Source organism: Aotus nancymaae, unplaced genomic scaffold (assembly GCF_030222135.1).
Source record: "Aotus nancymaae isolate 86718 unplaced genomic scaffold, 86718_ANA_hifiasm-v0.15.2.pri h1tg000016l, whole genome shotgun sequence".
NCBI lineage: Eukaryota > Metazoa > Chordata > Mammalia > Primates > Aotidae > Aotus > Aotus nancymaae.
This window is the reverse complement of record NW_026988428.1, coordinates 28,447,654-28,470,413: the sequence shown is the minus strand read 5'-3', so window position 1 is coordinate 28,470,413 and position 22,760 is coordinate 28,447,654. Positions and strand designations below refer to the sequence as shown.

The window sequence follows — 22,760 nt, the reverse complement described above, 5'->3', positions numbered from 1 at the left end:
CAACATTATGTATACCTAAAATATACACAATAAAATGTATTTTCACAAAAATAAATACCAAGAATCAGTATCAAAGAGATCATGCTTTTGGCAATAAAGTTAGATCTCGATAATAAAAAGATAACTGAAAAATTACAACATTAGAAAGTTAAAAAAACTTCTAAATAGTTTATGAATCAAATGGAAAGTTATGAAATATTTAAAAATTAATGAAAAGTAAGAACACTGCTGATTAAATTTTGTGGAATGCAACTAAAACAGTACTTAGGAGGGATGTACAGGATATAGTGTAAAAGAGCACTATAAAGATACAGTGTAAAAGGTCTTTGTGAAAACATGAATGATTTAAAATTATCAGGTGATTGCTTTATTGAAGCATTTAGGGAAATAGCAGAATACATTTGACTCTTGAATATGGGTTTGAACTGCACAGCTTTCCTTATACATGAATCTTTTTCTGCCTCTCCCACCCCTGAGACTGCAAGATCCACCCCTCCTCTTTCTTCTCCTCAGTTTACTCAGCAGGAAGACAACGTGTATGAAAGAACTTTATGATGATCCACTTCCACTAAATAAATAGTAAATGTATTTTCTATTCTTTATGATTTTATTAATAACATTTTCTTTTGTCTACCTTGCTTTATTGTAAGAATACAGTGTAGAATACACCAGACACACAACATTAGTGTAAATCAACTGTGTTATCAGTGAGGTGGTTGACAGTAGGCTATTAGTAGTTAAGTTTTGGGATAATTAAAAGTTATACATGGGTTTTTTATTGTGTGTGGCCAGCATCCCTAACCCCTACATTGTTCAGGGGAACTGTAACTGTATGGTGAAATAAAAGAGAAAATAATTGAGATAAGATTAGACATTCATGAAATAAAAGCTAAAGGAATACTAGAAAGGCTCAGCTGAGCCAAAAGAGAGTTATTTGAAAAGACGACAAGACCTACTTCTGACAATCTTAATGGAAAAAGAGAAAAGGTACAAATTTTGTTAGAATTGAATGTAATTAAAGATAAGGGAGAGATTTTAGAAATAGAGAGTATTATGAAGAATTTCATACTCATGCTTATAAAACTTAGATGAAATGCATAATTTTAAAGAAAACTGTAAGTAATCAAGAACCTTAAAGATACTGAATCAGTTGTCAAAATTCTAACTACCGTCTCCTCTACAAAAAAGAGCCACCAAGTGCTTACAGTTTTATAGGTATGTTTAGGTATGTTTCACCAATGCTTTAGGAAAAGTTAAATTTTATCTTAAACAAAAGAAGAGAGCTTCCTAATATTACTAAGTACATGTACTCCACTCCCACCTCCCCAGGAAAGCAAACAATTTGACACTAGAAAACTTATTACTATAATTCACTACCTTGTGACCAGTTCAGATCACAAGAAAAAAAAAAAAAAAAGAAACATATCTGAATGGAGGTGAAAAAACTCTTAGAAAAACCCAACACTATTCATGATACAATTCTTGGCAAACAATGATTGAAGGGAACTTCCTTATCTTGCAAGCAAGAATTATAGTTGATAGTGAAACAGTAAAAGCATTTCGAATAAAGCCAGAAATACGATAAGGGTAGCGTCTTCCATGGTTCCTATTTGACATTGTTCTAGAAATTCTGACTGAGACAAGCAAATATAAAACAACACAGAAAAACTATTTGAATTAATTGAGAAAGTTGACTTGTTTCAAAGTCACTTTAGAAAAATCAATAGGTAGCTAATATCATCAGAAACAATAGATTAGAAATATGATTTTTCAAATCCCATTTACAGTAACAACAAACCATAAGATATCTAAAAGCAAATCTAACAGAAGTCGTGCAAGGCTTATATAGAGGAAATTGTAAAAGTTAGACATGGGTCAAAGACTGAAATAATCAAGAGATCTTATTCAAGGGGATAAATGCTAAGATCTAATATTTTGAAGGTATCAAGTTAATATGTAAATCCAGTGCAATGCTAGCAACATTTACAGTAAGATTTTGTATACAAGTGTGGAAAATTATCCTAAAATTCATAGAAAATAATAACAACATTTTGAAAAAGAATAAGGAGAGGGTTTTGGTCTTATCAAGCTTTGGGATTTATTGCTTAGTTTTAGTGATTACAAAATGTGCTATTGGCACCGTGAGAGACTGACTAGCCAATAGGAAACTGTGAGGAGCCCAGTATATATGAGAACTTGATATGTGCAAGAAGGGCATTATAAGTCAGTGGGAAAGGCAAGATCATTCAATAAATAGTACAGAGACAATTGATTATCCACACAGAAAAAGTATGATGAGATCCCTGTTTCACAGCACTCACACAATACATTCCACATGAATGGACACCCTGACTTTGAAAAACAAAAGTCTTAAACTTTTGGAAGAAAACAAACTTTTGACCTGGAGGGCAATGAATGATTTCTTTAAAAAGACCCAGAAAGTACAAACCCTGAAGAGAACATTTTGATGTTTGACTACTTCCAAAGTAAAACATTCTGTTTGATCAACGCCATAATGTACAAGACTGTCATAGACTGGGAGAAGATTTTTGCAAATTGCACATTGACAAATGATTACCATCCAGGATATACAAGAATTTCTACAAATCCTAAGAAAAAGATAAATGATCTAGTGGTAGAATAGATAGGTAAAATAGGCAGTTTGCAGAACAAGGCAGTTTGCAGAAGAGAAAAAATTAAGAGCCAATAAGCATATAAAATGATGCCTAATCTCATTATTATCAGAAATATGCAAATTACAACTAACAGTGGAACACTATTTCATACCCATTGTTTAACAAAAATCTCAAAATAGAATTTTGGTGAGGATGTGAGGAAGCAGGGCTTGTACTGGAAAGATATAAATTGGTACAACTCTTTTGAAGAGAAATGGGTAATAGCAAGTAAAACTGAGTAAAAGACAAATATAAAATGCGTTGAAAATATACTGTACAGTTGATGGTGGAAGCTGATACTTCATGGCCATGGGTAATTCTAGAGCAGGGGGAATGGGAATAAGATGAAAGGAGTGTGTTATAGTTATAATATTTTACATATTTTTAAATTTTAATTTAACGTTCTGGGGTACATGTGCAGGATGTGTAGTTTTCTTACGTAGGTAAACGTGTGCCATGGTGGTGGTTTGCTGCACCTATCAACCCATCACCTACGTATTAAACCCTGCATGCATTAGCTATTTATCCCAATGCTCTCCCTCCCCTCATCCCCGCCACAAGCCCCAGTGTGTGTTGTTCCCTTCCTGTGTCCATATGTTCTCATTGTTCAGCTCCCACTTATAAGTGAGAACATGCAGTGTTTGGTTTTCTGTACTTGCACTAGTTTGCTGAGGATAATTTGTGTATATTACTGTCTGTTTCTCCTTTTACTTCTTTGTTAATTCTTCTGTGGAATTGCTCTCTAAAGCTCTTTTTTTTTTGTATCCTTCACATCTTTTAGAAGAACATTAATTTTACCATGTTAAAAAAATCCCATAGAATTTATTTATGTGTTTTGTTAAAACTATATGCTTTGGAGGTGAAAATTCAGATATTTTAACAAAATTAATGTGTCAAACTGAATAAAAGATCAGATTTTGTGCGCTGACATGCATTATCTATAAATGCAGATAGTAATATTTAATAGATTTGTTGGAAAGACACAATAAAGTGTAAAAGATAAAAAATATCCAAAGCATATGTGGAAAATATCAACATTAAATCTGTTTGAGGTATAAGAGTAATGTTATATTATTCTTTGTACTTTTCTATATGAGTAGGTGTTTTCTAATTTATTTAATGAAAGAGTTGAATGAAGAGGTATGAGAACTAATATAGTCAAGATTTTAAGGACATGGATAAGTGGCGGTTCTTGGAATTCATTCCCCTCAGAAACCTGTATCAGTGTTACATCCTCACTTTATATTTTTCCTCAAATATCTTCTGAGTGATGCATTCCTTGGCATTGGACATGTCTTAATCCCCTTATCTGCTTTATTTTTATTGTTGAAAACTTATTATTTAACATTCTATAAATTGTATTTATCTGGCTATTACCTCTCTTTCCTATGAGAATGTAAGCTTTCCACAGTAGAATTTCTACTTGTTTGGTTCACTCTATGTCCTCAGCACCTAGGAGAAGTTCTGGGACAGGATAGCCTCTTAATAAATATTTGTAAAATGAATGAACAACAAATGAATCTGGAGGTTCTTACCCTGGAGGACAGAGGGATGCGTGGATCATTAAAAGATACAGGAGAGATAATTGGTGAAGGCAGAATGCTGTGCTTGAACTGCATGGTGTTGATTTAGAGAGGAAGATGGTATATGTCAAAGTGAGGTCAGCGGGCAGCTGAAAATCAAGGAATCAAAGGACTGACGGGCCAAACTAAATTGATACTGAATTCAACTCAGCATTCAGCCCCTGTATTTACAAATAGATGAACTTGGCTGTCAGTCTTGCTGAAGAAGTTTGATCAAGCGTAAAATAGATAGCTTAATAAGGAAATTCTTTAAATTTATTCTCTCGCTTTAAAAACAAACAAACCAATAACCAGAAAGTGCAATTCAGTTTACTACAAAAGAGGTACTCTATTTCAGAGGGATTAAATGCTACTGTTTTATCTGTGGGCTGTGACAGAATTAAACAACTTTTTCTGATTCCCAAACATTGGATCTGACTTATCTGTTGTTTATTGCTTATTGTGCAGCAGAAAGATTAGTTGTTATAGTTAAAAATAATAACAGCCGTGTTGACTGTATTTTCATTGAAGACTCTGATGTTGAAATAGATTTAAGAAAACATAATACATATTTTTTCCTGTTAGGCTTTTGCTAAATATTTATTTCAAGCTTTGAGGTTTGCTTGTTGTGGGGCTAAGTGAACAAAACCTTCTTCAGGTGACTAATCCAGTGGTTCTTCAACTTTAGAATATATATGATTCAACTGTGAGTTTGTTCAATGCAGGGTCCCACCTAGGAGAAAGGATTCAGAACCTGTGGTGTGGGAGGGCCAGGAATCTAAGTTTCAAACAATGACCTTTGGTGATTCTGATGCAAATATTAGGGGACAACATTTGGGGAAAAAGCACTAAAGATGAGTTTAACTTTTCAAAATTATTTCATTTTTCTGTGTACCATTTACATGTATTAATGTATTGCAAGTTTGGTAATAATACAGGTGAGTAATACAGGTGTGCCAAAGTTAGCAGCTTGAAAGCTGTAAAGAATTATACCTACAATAAAGAGAGGAGCACAAAAATGAACACACACTGTGCTCCCACAAGAGCACAGTGAATTAACTGGCAAGAAGATAAGAAGGTGTAATATATTAGTTTCCTACTGTAGCTGTAGTAAACTATTGCAATTCAGTGGCTTAACACAACACAAATTTATTATCTTACTATTCTGGAGATCAGAAATCCAAAATGAGTTTTATGGTGCTAAAGCAAGGACTGTGCAGGGCTGGTCCCTGTGGAGGTTCTATAGGGTGGTCTGGTTCCCCGTCTTTCCAGCTTCTAATGGTTCATGCGTTGCCTTCCCTGGCCTGTGGCTCCTTTCTCCATCTTTGCATCTTCTCATTTCTCTCTGCTTCTGCCATTCTATTGCCTTCTCCTCTTCTGTGGTCCAAAGTCTTTCTGCCTCCCTCTTATAATGACGTTTGTGATTACACTTAGGACCTACTTGGATAATCCAGGATAATCTCCAGTAATCCAGAAATCTCTTAATTTAATCACACCTGCAAAGTCCCTTTTGTTGTAGAAGGTAGCATTAAGATGTAGCTATCTTTGGGGGCCATCACTTAGCCTCCCACATATTTAGAAAAATGTGACAATATCAGTGTGAATATAGCAAAATCCTGCCCTTCCATAGAAATCCCTGTAAGTAACTTAAACTTGTGAATTCCACAGCTTAGTAAGTAAATGTGAAGTGATTTACAAGAAGAGACTGTACAGTTTGCCACAGTGCTAATTTCCTTGCCTGAAGCAAAATGCAGTTGGAAGATGTAATCAATCTATTATAGCAACATTTTAGAACTAGAGTGGACAAGGACCTTCAAAGTTTATTGCCATTTTATGGGAGTCAGAAACATGTTGTCAAACCCTATTGGGTGCAAGGCATTGTATTAGACATAGTAAGGAGTGAAAAGAAAAGACAGACCCAATGATTAAGTGACTTAAAGTCCTGTAGAAAGATGCGCCAAACACACATTAAGTATAAGGAGCCTACAAACCTATAAAATAAGGGCCACAGGGCCCAAAAAGAACCACATAGTATGTAGCAAATCTGTTTCAGAATTCTTAGTGTTTTTCTTATGAATTTTTAGTAAAATTCTATAAAGAGGGAAAGGGAAGTACAAGCAGGGATAGGCCATTAGAGCAACTTGATTAATGACAATACTCTGGATTTACCTTATAACAGTGTTTGCTATGGTGCAAAATTTGGTATAAGGCTGACTTTTGACCTCAGTAAGGAAGTCTAAATAATTGTTCTCAAAATACCTATTAATATGTATCTGTGGTGCAGATTCTTGGTGAGATTCACCAAACGGCTCTGACATTTCTATCTGCAATGTGTTTGTGTTAGACTGATAGGTTTTGAGGTAGTTGTGGTTTTCATATCATCATGTACCTCATTCTTAGCACCGAGATTTTATTTCCCATCCATCACCTATTGTATATTCTCCTCCTCCTCAGAATGAGCTTCTCGACTATGGTGATGGAGAGTGCCTATTACTGGCTGTTCTTGCTATAAAGACCACAGAACAAATTCTTCACCTGTAATATTATGCTTTTCTACTCACTGGCCTTGTCTCAATGCCTCTTAAGTTCTGTTGCCTAAATAATCTCCCGTGTCGTTTTCAATCATATCCCTCTGCCTCAACTCCTCAACACTGCAGTGGCTTTCAACTCCTCAAACCCACATGTCTAGTCTTCATAAGAGAGGTCGAGCCCTCTGCCATATGCTACTGTGGGACCAGTGCCTTCCCCTTCCTCCTTCCAGCCTCTTCTTTATGTGTATTGGCTCCTGAATGTGAATCTTGGCGTGAGTTCTCTGTTCTGTTAGACTATCGTGTATTTATTTCGTTTTTGCTTAGAAAAAAAAGTTATCTTATGAATGTAAATAAGACTAATACTCCTGGGCTTTTAGTTTATTGTTTACAACATCCTTTCTTCTTTGTATCAACCTGCTCATTTTTCCCTGGCTCGTTCTGTTTTCCAGATTTGTAGGACGAACCCCCAAATCAAATTATACTCACATAGGTGAATTAATTCAGCTTTACAGGCTGCAATTCAGTGCATTGTAGTTTTGGAATTATTTAAGAAAGGGACTAGTTTTTCAGTAGGCAAAAGGAAAAGTAAATGTATTGTTATAGTGGTATTTTAAAGCTGTAAAATAATTTCTATGTCTTCCAAAGTTTCTAATGTACTCTTGCAGCGTAAAATTTTCTCAGAGAATAACTCTGGCAAGTCAAAGGCTTATTTGGCTTAAAGTACCAAATTACAAATGTCAAATTAGAGAAAATGTTATTTAAGTCTTTAACAGGTGCACTACTGTTGTAAATGTTTTTTTTCTTTTTCTTGAGTGTGTGGTGTAACTATACACTGTTTCACATAAGTATATAACAACTACCACAACTCATTTTTAAACAACAAATAATGCAGTCTAGAAGAAAGGCTTTAGACAGAGAGATTTAGTTTCATTCCCTTGAAAGAGAATCAATGACTAGAAAATCTCTTCAAATTCTTAACAAAATCAGAATTTATTGCTAACTCCAGGTAGTTTTTGACGATAAACTTAAAAAGTCTGCAAGGTACATTAAATTATTAGAAGATAGTTCCTAAATTTCTTTAGTAGAAGATTTCATAATATTTCTGACAACTGAATATGTCTTCTTATATTTTTTGCATTATATTGCAATTATATATGTATTTTTACCTTTCAAAAATTTTAGTACAATGAAAGGTAGAACTTTATATGTAGGAATTTGAATAATTGCTCATCTTTACTTTCATGGAACTCTGACGTTGTTCTGCATAGCCAACGCCTCTTTAGAGAGAACTTTTCTGAAGAGCTCATGTAAATTAGGTCCACTTTGTTGTTCTAAACTATAGGACCATTTATTGTGTCTCCTTCAGTGGACTACAAGCTTCTTGAAAGAAGGGAGCTTTTGTCTTTTGCTTACCTTTGGATACTCAGCATGTGAATAGTGACCTGACCCTTAATAGGCCCTTATTAACTATTAACTGAACAAATAAATGTCTCATCGATGAAATCCTTTAACATTCTTTGATGTTCTTTTTCTAAATGGTACAGCTATGAGACATAGTTAATTCAAATCTATCTGAAGTTCTCTTCCATTTTGACAGCTTCCCAAAGAATATTCTACCCTCATAGCGTTGAATATCTGGCACCAGCGCTCTGTTTCCTACCTTGTGTACACAGCCAGCATTCCACGGATTGCGGCACTTTTTCCTGCTGAGTCCAGATGTGGTCTCAGGATTCTTTCCAACATGTCCTCTAAGCAGCCACCCACGTTGTCAGGATAGCTGAAACTTTATTGCCATCTTTGACTTGTGGGAAAGTGAGATGACTAAAGGGATTGAAGATATCTGCCTTTAGTCTGTTTTTCCTTTCAATGATAAAAATACTTAAAATTCTATAACAAGATGACATAAACATTTATAGCAGGTCCATAAAATTACAGAGTAAAGGCCTCTAGGTCCCCTGGAAACATCAATCGGAGCTCCCATTTTATTCTAAGGGATCAAAAGTTTGTAGTTGTCCACTCCGCCTTAGCTCATCACTGTGGTGTATTGCCACCAGGGTGGCGCCATAAGAATATTTTTCCACAGCCAGCTTCTGTTTTGTATTGGTTATTACAGTGATTTCTGATTTATCAGTACCAAGTTCATGGCCAGTCAGGAAAACGAAGAATACTCAGGAGTAAAGGATAGAGAAAGGTAGCTGAGCAGTTGGTTTGTGTTTTCAAGGGAAATAAAAAATGTAAAGGAGTAAAACTGTGTGAAGAAATAAAAACCTTTGAATTATTTTTTATCAGAATAAATGCAGACTAAATGAGAATAATTTTGGTATATTTCTATGACACACCAATCTCTCAGGCATAATATGATAAATAGGTAACGATAAACTCTAGTCCCTGAAAGGAACTTTGAGCTGAGACCCAGAAAAGTTAATGACTCTCACAACTAGACAGTAGTTAGTGAGAAAGTTAACCCTCCAGTCCCTGCATGCCATTTCCTAGTGTAATGTCCTTTCCACTGGACTAAATGTTCAGGGAGTTTGGTTCATATTAGTTGTTGGAAGAAGCTATGCAGAGGAAAAGATAAAGCCTAGTAAGCAATTTACAGTTTCAGAGCTGGGCTCTTATCATGGAATGTCAGGAAATGCCGCAAATAAGCAGGTGTTGTAAAATTATATTTTATTGCTTTTGAGTAATAACTATTTTTATGAAAATTTACTCTATGTTATGATTAAGTAGGACCTAGTTACTCTAAAAGAAGAAAACAACTGTGATTTTTTTCACAGTATAAAGTGAATTATTGTACAAAATTCACTTGATTAACCATACAGGAATTACTCAGTTTGCGAAATATTTTGGACTTATCTCATACTTATTCAACTGGGTCTCATGTGTTCCAGCAGGTTACTGGAGTGAGATATGTAGTACAGATAAGATGAGGGATTGTTTTTAAGTAAAAATGCAAAACTGCAATTGGCTTTACTTCGTAACTAAAGGACATGTTTGATGAGTGTTAGGACTGATTGAATAAATCCACCTATTTTTCTGCATCCCTACTGCCATCTCTCCAGTCCAAACCACTGTCATCTTTCACCTAGACTTCTGTGATAGTCTAAGTCATGTCCCATTATTTGTTTCTGTTTCCTCCTAATCCATCGTCTTCACTGCAGCCAATGTAGTCTGCTAAAACCTAATTCTGATCATGTCATTCTGTGGATTAAAATCTTAAAATGACTTGCTTATGCTGACGGTATTCAATTCGTATTTTGCCATTTGGTTTACAGACACTTGTGTAATATGTTTTGCAGCTTCTCTTTACTTCTCCAGTGCCACCTATCACAATATATCTCCTCATTTTTCTAATTAGTCTTTCTGCCTGCAGTTTTAACAAGCAACTTTCTCTATCCCAGTTCAGCTGGTATAGGTGGTTGTGATTTTTTTGAAATATGAAACTAATTTTTTCATGTTTTGGCTTAATATCCTCCTATGAATGCTCACACATTTTTTTTTTTTTTTTGAGATGGAGTCTTGCTTTGTCGCCAAGGCTGGAGTGTAATGGTACAATCTCTGCTCACTGCAACCTCTGCCTCCAGGGTTCAAGCAATTCTCCTTCCTCAGCCCCCCAAGTAGCTGAGATTAAAGGCATGTACCACCACACCCATCTAATTTTTGTATTTTTAGTAGAGACAGGTTTTGCCATGTTGGCCAGGCTGGTCTTGAACTCCTGACCTCAGGTGATCTACCTGCTTTGGCCTCCCAAAGTGCTGGGATACAGGTGTGAACCACTGCACTCAGCCAATTCCTACACATTTTAAAATAATGCCCTAGTATTCAGTAATCCCTTTAAGGTTACTTAGTATTTGGTCAGAACCATTGCCATAGTATATATTGTTACTTTCGTCTGGTATATCATCCTCCTCTTGGTAGCTTCCTATGTCCAGCTTATTCTTCAAGATTCAGCTGAAACTTTCCCTCCTCTAAGATGGGTCCTTATTACATACTTCCTACTTCTTTAGGACCTATACGTACCTATGAGATTCACCCATTTGTTCATTTATTCATCAAAGATATATGTACTAGGCGTTTGAGAGACTAAATGAACAAAATATTTTGACTCACAAAACTGGGTCTTTCATGTGGCTTGACCTAATAGATAAAAATCTTTGCCCTCATGCAATGTAAATTCTGGAAAAATGGTAGCGAGAAACAAAATGAATAAATAAAACATGTATTTTGCTAAATGGTGATAAGTGCTTCAGGAAACAATAAGTCCAGAAAAGGAGATAGAGGGTCCTGGGGTCAGAGGGAAGGATGATTTTCAGAAAGTGTGGGATTTGGACAAGTATCTAAAGAAGATGGAGGATCTAGCCATGGGGCTATCTAGGGGCAAACTCAAAATCCTTCATCAAAAATCTCTCTGGTATGTTTGAGGAGTGACAAGGAAGCTAGTGTTATGAGTGGATCGAAGTTAGTGTGGAGCAAAGTGCTAGAATATGAATCCAGAGAACTAAAAGGGACTAGATTTCCATAGGACATTTTGGGCCCTTGTAAAAACCTGGGTTTCTACTGTGAGAGGAGAGGCCGCTGAAGGAGTAAAAGCAGAAGAGTATATGATTTGATGCTCATTTTAACAAGAAAATTTTTCATTTCTGTATATATAACAGCTTCAAGGGAGCAAGGGACGAGACATCTGTAGGAAAAGTAAAGCAGTCATTCAGGCAAGAGATGGAGGAGGCTTGGACCAGGGTGGTAGTAGTGAGGTTGTGAGAAGTGGTTGGCTTCTGGATGTATTTTTAAAGGTAGAGCCAGTAGGATATGCCAACCAACTGCACATGGAGTGTGAGAGAATGCGGGAAAACAAGGATGATGCCCAACAAGGTGTTGGGCACGGACAGCTGGATAGAAGGATGGAATTACCATTAACCAGGTGAGAAAGATTTTAGAAGGAGAAGGTGTGTGTGGGGTGTGTGTGTGTGTGTGTGATATCAGGAGTTTGGTTTGAGACACTTGTTAGATCTCCAAGTAGAAATGTCAGGTGGATAGTTGAATTATTGAGTCTGGAAGTCTGAAAAAACTGGATAAAATTTTGGCATCTAAATGATATTTATGACCATGAGACTAGATGTTATCACCAAGGAACTGAGTGAAACAGAAAAGTAAAAAGATCTATCTGAAACCTGGGAGCCCTCCAACATTAAGAATTGATTAAGATGAGTAGTAGGAGGAATCTGGCAGGAGTCTGAGGAGTGGCCGGTGAGACCAATAGCAAAGTAAGAGAAGCAAATAAAATGCTTTAAGGACAGGAAGTGATTGATCAACTATGCAAATGCTGCTGGCAGCTGAAGCATGTTGAAGACTGAGAACTGGCTGTTGGATTTGGTATCTTGAGACCATTAGTGATCTTTATGTGAATAGTTCTGGTAGAGTAGTGGGAAGAAAACCTTGTTGCAATGAGTTCAAGGGAGACTAGAAAAAGGGAGTATACATAGGCAAATGCCCTACTTGCACCTATTGTCCCAGGTTGTAAGTATACTCAGATATGTTTTGATTTGGCTGTTGACTGAAATGTTCACCCTGGCTATACAGGAAACACTTTCAAAAAGCATGTAGGGAAACCATAGCTGGAGGAACTGTGATCAAGAGAGCTTAGACTGGTGATGTGGGAGATAAAGGGGGGAATTTGGAGAATTATGTCTTTGAAAAGGCAAGAGGAGATTAAATGTGAAGGGCTCAGCCTTGGAGAGGAACTTAGTTCATCCTTTGTAATGGGGGGAAGGGAGAGCACACTGTTATATTTCTCACATTGTATTTTTGTTACTAATTAATTTGCTTGTTTTCTACATATTATGAATCTCTTAAGAGCAGTAAGTATAAATGTCTTGTTCATTTTGTGATAGGAATTTTATTGTTCTATTTCTATTCCCTAGTACAATGCCCGGCACACAGAAAGTACATAATAAAGGTTTGAATGAGCAAATGAAGATACTGTGCTAAGCATGCATATATTTTATCTTCCTGTTCACATTGGATCATTTCCATCAAATCTTGACAACTAGATTAATTTAACTGTGTTTCTCTTGTCTGGGCATACAGATAACTTGACTACCTGGTAAGATTGATTGATAGGAATGGCTGTATTTCTACCAAAAACAGGGAAGTGTCTTAAGACTAAAAGCAGTGGCATTTGCTATATAATTTTATAGTAGTTCTGGTTATGGTTTTAACATGAAGGTACTAGATACTTTATGTAAGACCTTTTGAAAGCTATCCATTCTTCCTCAGTATCCATTTTACACTTATGTTTTACCATTCATATGGCAGGTATCATTATCTGCGGTCACAATCTAACTTAATAAATGACAATGTCTTTGATAATGGTCATTGCATCTTCATTGCTTTTTATCTCAATAATGCATGTCTTCTTCATGGCTAAATTAAAAATGCTTAGTCCAGGCTCTGATACAAGGTGGGTGCCAAATAAATATTTGTTGAATGAATGAATGCACAAATTAATGAAGACTGTCTCTTGTAGATGTGGTTGATGCATAGACAGACTAGATCCCTTTTCCTGTTTGGTATGCATACCTTCTAGCTCCCGCTGATTTGCTCCTAACAGCTCACACAGGACACCTTCTCCAAAGGACTATCCCTGGGCAGTGAGACCTGCATCACCAAGATGCTCAAGAACCAGAAGTGCCTGGGGTTTTATGTCTTCCCTTTGGTAACCAGTAGCCAATGACAAGGTGTAAGAGTATAGAAGTCTAGGTCTCTTGCCTCAAGGCAGTGTGAACTCACCAGTGTAATTCGCACTCCAGAGCTCCTGTGGATCAGGCTGAGTCCGGGACTTCACCTGAAGTTGCACTTTTGCTTGGCTTATTATCCTCCATTATCCTGCTTCCCCCATTCCCCTGTAAGTTTCTTCTTAGAGCACTTCTTTATTAAATCTCTTGTACACTCATCCTTTTTGATATACCTGCTTCCTGGAAACTTTACTTCAGATATTGTATGTTTATTAACAGTTATTGTCAGGGGTAGGGGGTCCTAACCACTGCCTTTTTAAGAGTGCCAAGTTCTACTGTTGTAGATAGTCTCTTCTGATAGTTTTTGGTTGTCTGATACTGCCAGCTCAAAATGTTGGTGAATGTAGACTAAATTTGATATTTCGTTTAGTTGTGGGTAGGAAAATAGCTTTACAATTTCAGTAAATAATTGTTACAGAATTTAGTAAATAACATTGCATTACGAGTCTTTTGCACATGCAGTCAGAATGTTTTTTCCTTAAACTTTTACTGTTTTTGATTACAAACATTTCTGTTCCCATTTCTTAGGCAGAGATAATAAAGAGTTAATAATATAATCAACTTTTATTATACATCATAACAGATGATGTATAATATGTACAACTTTCTTTTTTTAATTGAATGTAAGTATTCACTTCTGTATACTGAGTAAACCATTTATTTTTCTAGGTATTTGAAATGAACAAAAATTCCCTTATCTGTAAAATGGGGTTGGAAGTAATGTGTTTTAGAACTGAAAGCACTTTACCAGTCAGCTGGTGGCCAACATCTTCATTTTATAAATGAGAACATGGGAGACCTAAAGAAATTAAGTAATTTGTTCAATATCACCCAGCTTGGTTAGCGGCAGAGTAGGACTAAAATCCAACTCCCAAACCACTGTGCTCTCTACTGCTCCACAAAATATGTATTTCTTATTCACAGAATTGATATGAGGATTAGGGACCACATCTGTGAAAAATAGATTTAGCCTTTGGAAAGAAAGATGCTGGGTAGTTTTATGAAATCTTTATGAAAACTAATCTGATTTTAACCTTTTCCATACAATTGTTAGTTTTGTTCAGTTTTATGTTACTTGCTTTAGGCTTTTGTTTTTTGGCCAAGGACTAGATAATATATGATGCTTGGTTTAAAAATCAATATTAAGTATCTGGATTGTGTTAGAAGTATGAATTACTTCTGCTGAGTTTGAAGCCAGGAGCAGTTGCAGACAGCATTCCAGAATGGTGATTGCCGTGTAAATGAAAAGTTTTCTATCCCTACTTTGCATATTGGGAATAAAGAAAGTTGATTCTAAAGAAAAGAAGGAAGCATAAATTATATAAACATTTTTCTCAGTGTGTAATACTTTGGAAGCTTGGTACACAACCTGTCTTTAACAAACCGTGAATTTTCTCTCCTGCCAAGTCACCATACCCTGCCTACTTTCAGCATAGTCAGGGACCCATTGTACTAATCCACTGTACCTTCCTATCTCTAGCAAGCACATGTAAATGATAACTTTGAATATTTATTCTGATGCAAGGTGTGTAAATCTTCTCAATGTCATCTTGAAAAGCGAGGAAATTGTGACTTGCTCTACTTAGTCACTTCAATTACTTCATTTGTTTAAGACTGGTTCTTTTAGCCACAGTGTGCTTTGCTATAGTATATGAACAAGAATCCTGTTTAAATTTTGTAGTATTCTAAGTGATTTGTGTAGATTCATATTTGCAGGGAAGATAAAACTCACATGCTAAAAGGCTAAAGTAACTTTTATATATATTTTTAATTAGGTACGATTATATGCAAGACCTGATGCTATCAGAAGAGGATCCGGGGACTATGCTCTCCATATAACAAAGAGATTAATAGAATTTTATGAAGACTACTTTAAAGTGCCCTATTCCTTGCCAAAACTAGGTAAGAATTTCTTGGTTATTTTATTGGAAAGGCTCCTCGAAGGTAGAATTTATTCTTCATGTGTTTATTTGAGCCATCCAGAAACATGAAAATTTTGAGATTTATATTTTTAGAGAAGATAAGCATGAAAAAATAATTTCTCTTTTTGAGGTAAAATAAGATTTAGTGTTTCTGGAGTCTTGCCAATAAGTGCTCATAGGAATTAAGAAGGCATTATGTTAGTTTAGGATTCCAAAAGACAAGCCAAATATCTGTAATTTGTTGAGTATGTACTATGGAGGGGTGCTTGCCAACATGATATTTAATCAGTAACACTACCATGGGGGTAGGCACAACTAGAAGATTTTCCATATAAGGGAGTTAAGACCCAGGGAGTTTTCCATTCATCTAAACAGGAGTAAGTGAAGGGATTGGGATTTTAAACTAGGTCTTGATGACTCCCAAAACAACTCAGTATTTTACATGGAGAAGACTTTCATTGATTTGTTTCTCTTTTCAAATTTTCACGTCAGAACTCCATGTATGTTATCCCTTAGATTATTTTTGTTTAGTCATATATCTAGTACACTGTTATAGTAAATGGAATACAAATAAGAGAGAAGAGAAACATGGTAATAATGGAGATTGTATTCTCTATGAATGTTCTTATATTTCTTCCTCGTACAAAGAGAATGCACTCAGTAATTGTCGGTCAAATGCATAAATGCATTAATTTGTTATCTGAATTTGAATGAGGTTACTGCTTTTGCCAGGGAGTGAACAAGACTTTCCAGGAAGTTAGAAGGGTCCCTACATGCATTAGAAATGTGGAAGTTATTTTTCCTTCCCAGAAAACCTGTTTTGAAATATTACATCGCAACAGTCCTTTATTCCCCCTCTCATCCCTCCTCTTCCCTTGTCTTTCCCAAGAGCATTTTTGATCAGATTCCATATTAAAGGTATTTCTCATTGGCAAGATTAAAGTGCTTACTTGATCAAAAGTTTTTGTGTTTGAACCACAGGTTCTCCTCCCTGTAGAACCGGGTCGCTTTCATTAAAGTACCTGCCTACTGTGTAGCTTTAATGGTCTTGCAATGAGTAGTTGGTTCAGAAAGTCAACAGAATAGTTGCTATTGTTATCGATGGGTGTGACATACAGTTTTTATGAGTGATATTACAAAATTCTGAGCTCTTTTTGAAATACGTGCTTTTAGAATTCATAGGCAAAATGGTATTTTAAATAAGATCAATGTTTTGTTTTGTTCTGTTTTCCTTCTCTTTTCTCCCTGTGTATCAACTTCCCTATTAAAATCTGTTGTACTTAAATCTCCCTGGTGGTCACCCAAGGCAGAAAAAAATACTTGACCTTATTTGCATGGAAGATGGCACTGTTATCTACTCCAGGTGTAACTGCTGGGAATTTCCCAGCTTGACCCTAATGTAAAATTCACAAGTGCTTATATTGCAAGTGCAGCAAAAGAAATGAAATGTGGATCCTTATTTGTCCCCTTCACACCAGTAATTAGCAGAGGAACTCAATTTATAACTTCAGGGGGTTCCGTGTAACTGTCAGCTTGCAGCAGGAAGCATTTCTGTTCCTCTATTTCACTCACAATTGAACCACGCAGCCTTTCACCTGTAGAAAAGAGCTTTGTTCACCATTACCACTACTTGTTAAGCTACCTTATGATGTATATAATTGAATGACTTGACTTATCCCAGCATACTTCTTTTTATATATCTAGGGGAGTTACCATGGCCCATGGTGCTTTGTAAAATTCCTCTTAAAGTTCTACTTATTTTATGTATCTACAGATATTTAGATCTATATGTTAATGGATTTATAAATTTGTTTTCTAAATACCCCCTACATAAAAAACCCTAAACACATATGCATTTTGACATCCCTACTTTCCACTCTACATTATGAATTGTATTTTAAATAAATTCTATGGAGACCAACTTAGTCTTTGTTGGTGATGCATATAGATGTATCCTAGATATCACCTGAGGCTGCCTTGACCCTTCATATCTAAGATGGTGTTCCAGATCCATTCTACCCTTTCTGCATGCCCTAATTTGTTCTATAAGCATTTACTGAGTGCCTACCATGGACATTTTCCTATGGGAAGCATATACACCAGTGAGTGACAAAGGCAAAAATCTCCTCTCTCCTGGGGCTTACATTCTTTTAGGTGGAGAAAGACATTAAAGCAATTAGTAACACTGATAGCATATCAGATTGGAGATACATACTATTAAAAATAAAGCTAGAACAGAGGGATAGGAAGTGTGGGAGACAGATGGGGCATGCAAAAGGGGCTGAGTTTTTAAAATGGGCAATCATGGAAGACTTCATTGGGAAGGTGGCTTTTGAGTGAAGGACTAAACTCAGTCGATACCATGAGACAAAAACTATAGGCAGAGGGAACAAAGTGCCTAGGCATTGACGTGAAAGTTTTCCTGGTGTATTTCAGGAATAACAAAGAGGCAAGTGTGACAGGAGCAGAATGAGTAAAGGGGTGAGAAGTAGATGATATGGTTAAGGAGGAATGGGTGGGTGGCAGATCACAGACCATCAGCAGAGCAGGCTGTAGCTTTCCCCTTCCTTCCTTCCTCCCTCCCTCCCTCCTTTCCTCCCTGTTTCCCTCCCTCCCTCCCTCCCTCCCTCCTTCCTTCCTTTCCTCCCTGTTTTCCTCCCTCCCTCCCTCCTTCCCTGTTCCCTTCCCTCCCTCCCTCCTTCCCTCCCTCCTTCCTCCCTCCCTCCTTCCCTGTATCCCTCCCTCCCTCCTTCCCTGTTTCCCTCCCTCCCTCCCTCCCTCCTTCCTTCAGTTTTGTGAGATGGAAATCTATGGGTCAGTTTTAAGAAGAGGCATTATATAATCTGATTAATATTGTTAAAGGTCATTCTGTGGCTAAATTGAGAGTACACTGTAGGGCAATGTTTCTCAATTAGGGGACAATTTTGTCCCTCTGGTGCATTTGGTAATATCTGGAGACATTTTTGTTTGTTACAACTTGGGAGGTGAGTACAGTGTGTGCTACTAGCAGTTAGTTGGTAGAGGCCTGACTGATACTGTTAACCATCCTAGAATGCACAGAATGGCTCTTTACAACAAAGAATTATTTAGCCCAAAATGTCAATACTACCAAGGTTGAAAGAATCTGATATAAGATGGAATGACAGAGGCATGACAACCAGCTAAGAAGCTATGGCAAAATTCAGACCAAATATGATGGCTGCTTGGATGATGATATTAACAGTTAGAGGTCAGAAGTGGTACCCTTCTGAATATATATTGAAAGTAGTTACAAAAACTTTTAATAATGGACGAAATATGTGATCGTAAGAGAAAGAGAGGCATCTAGGGCAATTACAAGGCTTTTGGCCTGAGAACTAAGAGGGTGGAATTGCCATTTACTGAGACAGAAAGATTGCAGAAGGTGATAATTTTCAAGACTGACATGTCTATTAACATTTAGGTGGTACTGTTATATCTGTAAGAAATCCAAGTAGACAGCTGAATTTGAAAATATGGAATTTGGATGAGTAATCTGGCTAGAGATGTGCATTTGCCAGCATATTATGATGTGTAAAGCTGTGAGGCTCAATGGGATTATCACAGCAGTGAGGGCAGGTAGAAAACAAATAGGAGCAAGTGGGGACTGGTCCCATGTTCAGAGGTTAAAGACTCCTAGGAGTCAGTAATGGCTACTGAGCAGGAGCATGTGGTTAAGGACACCAGATATTTGTGGTGTCTGGGACATGGAGTGGAGAAAGCATTTCAAAGAGTAAATAATATTTGTGGTAAATCACATTAGATGAGGTCTCAGAATTAACCATTCATTGATGCTAGCAATATGAAGGTCACTGGTGACCTTGACAAGAGCAGTTCTACAGTACAGACTTGACAGGTGTGCTTAAAAGCAAATGGACATGGGGTTGGGGAGGGGAGACAGTGACTAGAAGCAGTAAGTGAAGATCACATGTTGGCATTTCTGAAAATTTTCATTGGGGAGGATTCTGGGAATGGGGAGAGGGGGAGACAGGCCTGTGGTATAACAATACCCACCTCTGGAGAAGAGCTGTTTCTGCTGAAGTGATGGCATTCTTACTTCACAAATTATCCCTGTCCCAAATTATGTCCAGGAAGGTGTGGAATTTGCCTCTTTCATTGGTTTGCATTAGAAAACCAAAAATGGAAATAAGTAAATAGGAAGACTCTTCACCAGTTGGGCTGACTTTCCTGAAGCTTTGGAGGGAATGTTAGTATATGTGAATTTCAGGGTGTTACATTGCAAAACAGACAAACAAGAAAGTAAAACAAAATCTTAAATCTTAGTATTGGATCCTTCTCTTAAAAGTTGTTTTGCTGTTCTGTCATAAACTCTACAATACCTTCTTTCTTCCCAAATTCTTTTTTATTTCTGATGTGGAATAGAAATTTCTCTGCTGTGGCCTCATCTCATGCTAGTTCATCTCTAAGGATTTGAGTTTCCACCTCAAGTAGTTTATCAGGATAGTTTCCTAAGAGGAATTTTGATGCTAGCTGTTAGGATAACGCATTATTCTTTTTGCTTTATAAAGATACTCTTTTATAATTGTTAAGCCAAAGTAAGTAACCAGTGCACACTGTGTGAAAATTTGTTTTTAAATCTCTAAATTAGGTAATTAAAACTATTTGTATGAGGTTTGCAGAAATTCTCTATTTCTTGGTGTTAAATTGTAATAAGAGGTTTAGTGCCTACTTAAAACAATACAGGAATCCCTTCTATATCTATGTACCTTATTTTTGTAAGAACTCTCAGATGCATGGAGAGTTACTTTAAGAGAAAGTTGTAGACATATAAATAATTGTTATTTTTTAAATATCCCAAACACATATTGATAACAATAACAACAACCGGAAACTATTTGTGTTTACTAAATGTGAGCTACTTTTAAGGATTTTGACCATTCTAACCCTGTTTTTTTTGGAGACAGAGTCTGGCTTTTTGTCACCCAGGCCAGAGTGCAATGGCATGATCTTGGCTCACTGCAACCTCTGCCTCTCAGGTTCAAATGATTCTCCTGCCTCAGCCTGCCCAGTAGCTGGGATTACAGGTGTTCACCACCACATCCAGCTAATTTTTGTATTTTCACTAGAGATGGGGTTTCACCATGTTGGTCAGATTTATCAGGAACTCCTTACCTCAGGTGATCCACCTGCCTCAGACTCCCAAAGTTCTGGGATTACAGATGTGAGCCACTGTTCCAGGCTCCCCATTTAATGTTTATTGCAGTATTCAGAGGTAATTTCTGGTGTTTTTTTTTTTTTTTTTTTTTTTTTTTTTTTCATTTTCCAGATGTGGAAATTTAGGCACTCAATGACTAAGTAATATGTTCTGATCACACAGCAGAAAACGTATATTTGGAATTCAAACCCAGGCTGTCTGGCTCCAAAGTCTTGGGATTTTACTGAAATGGATTTCAGAAATTTTAAGGATTCAGAGATTAAAATATAGGTTGCCTTATAAACTCAATAATTTGATTACTAGAGGAATGATATAACAGCTATTTTTGTTATTTTTTTACTGATGTTAAAAGTAATACATGGTCTTTGTAAAAAATTTGAAAACTTAAATTCGAAAACTTATAACTCAGTTTTATTAACCTGAAGATATATGAGTATTACAAATGTGTTTTAATCATAGGTGCACTATAGTTAATTAGTTATCAGATAAAATGACTCAGGTTTATATTGTAAGATTTTGTTATTCACACTATTTAGACTTAAATTAATGACAGATACTGTTCAGTTTCCTTTTACTACTATTCTGTAATTTGTAAATCAATGTTTCATAAAGGAGTTTGGTTGATTGCTTTTATTTTTTTCAAGACACCATGCTTTTATAAAGAATTCATTACTTATCTGAAACAGTGCTATGATTGTAGAGAAAGCACAGGTGTTTCGTAACTAGAATTTCTGGCCTCAAGGAGATTGTGGTTTTGTTGAGGAGAGAATGCAATATTTACAGAAATGAATGAATGAGAGACTCATACAATATAGAATATAATCAAGATTTTGTAGAAAATATTTAGTACCATGTTAAGAGAGTGGGATTGTTGTACAATGCTGTAGGAATAAAATGCACATAAAGAGAATTATTTTTACTTCATGCCAGACCAAAAAATACATGAATTTAATTGAAGAAGAAAAAGAAGAGGTCATTTCGAGAATTGTGTAGTAGGAAATCCCATGAATGCCCTAGAATCTATGTATCATGCTGATAGAGTGAACATTTTTCCATAATGGAATAGATAAATTATGGGATAAATTGCCCTATTGAAATCGTAAATATGAGGCTAGCTTAAATGATCCATTTTTGCTTAAGATACAATAAACATATCTTTTTTTTATTGTGGTGATGATGATTGTGATAATGATAATAATTTAATACTTGCAAATACTAAAGCTTTTCATCACATATTTGTATTGTTAACATTTTATCAAATATTTATGATGATTCTGGACATTTTATCCTCTGTGGTTATGTGTTTTTTGTCTTAAATTAGTGAATATATTTGCTGTTTTTAATTTGAGATGACACATATAATACTATGTTCATCTTAATCAAACATCTCATAATTTGAGCCCTTTCTTATGTTTTTTAAAGTATGACTTTTCTTGCCTTGCCTTTGATTAGGTAAATATTGAGTTACTATGTATGTGTTTTGTCACTGGCCTAAAGTAATACTGTCTTTTAAAATAAAATCTCTAGGGGTTCTTTATATGGTTTGGCAGTATGGTCTAATTTTATGTAATGTGAATTCACTCTCAAAATGTTCCTTCAACAAGAGCTCTTCAAAATATTTGATTGTATACTAGAGCTATTTAATTGTATGGTTTTTTGGTGGAAACTAACCTGAGGTTCTCTCTTTGGTTACCATTCTTAGTGCCTTTCTGGGGACTTAGCTAAGGTGGTAGTTTGTCTTCAAAGTTAGCAAATACCATAGAGAAATGTTTCTTTAAGGGACTAACCTCTCCCCCCTGCATTTAAAATCAAATAAATGTTTTCTTCCTATTTTATGAAGGTAATTTAATTCTGAAAAACCCTTCATATGTTTATTTTCTCATAAACCAAAATGCCAGTTATCATTCCTTTCAAGGAGAAATATTTTTATGTGTTTCTAACCCCCACTCTGACAAGCATTTGTACTAAAACAACACCAAATTATATTAAAATGGACATGGTTATTTCAATATTTAACAGTTATTTTAACACAATTTAAAAAGGTCTTTTATCCCTTCATTAATTCTTCTATAATATGACCATTTA

General features: G+C 36.0%; 1 protein-coding gene across 1 annotated transcript in view; it reads left to right on the top strand.

Annotated features, from left to right (window-relative positions):
* Nucleotides 1-22,760, top strand: part of TRHDE (thyrotropin releasing hormone degrading enzyme) — a 385,721-nt gene that overhangs the window by 85,426 nt on the left and 277,535 nt on the right. The window contains exon 3 of the mRNA XM_012441402.2: nt 15,335-15,461. Coding sequence (XP_012296825.2) covers nt 15,335-15,461 — 127 coding nt within the window. The remainder of the gene's footprint in view (nt 1-15,334; nt 15,462-22,760) is intronic.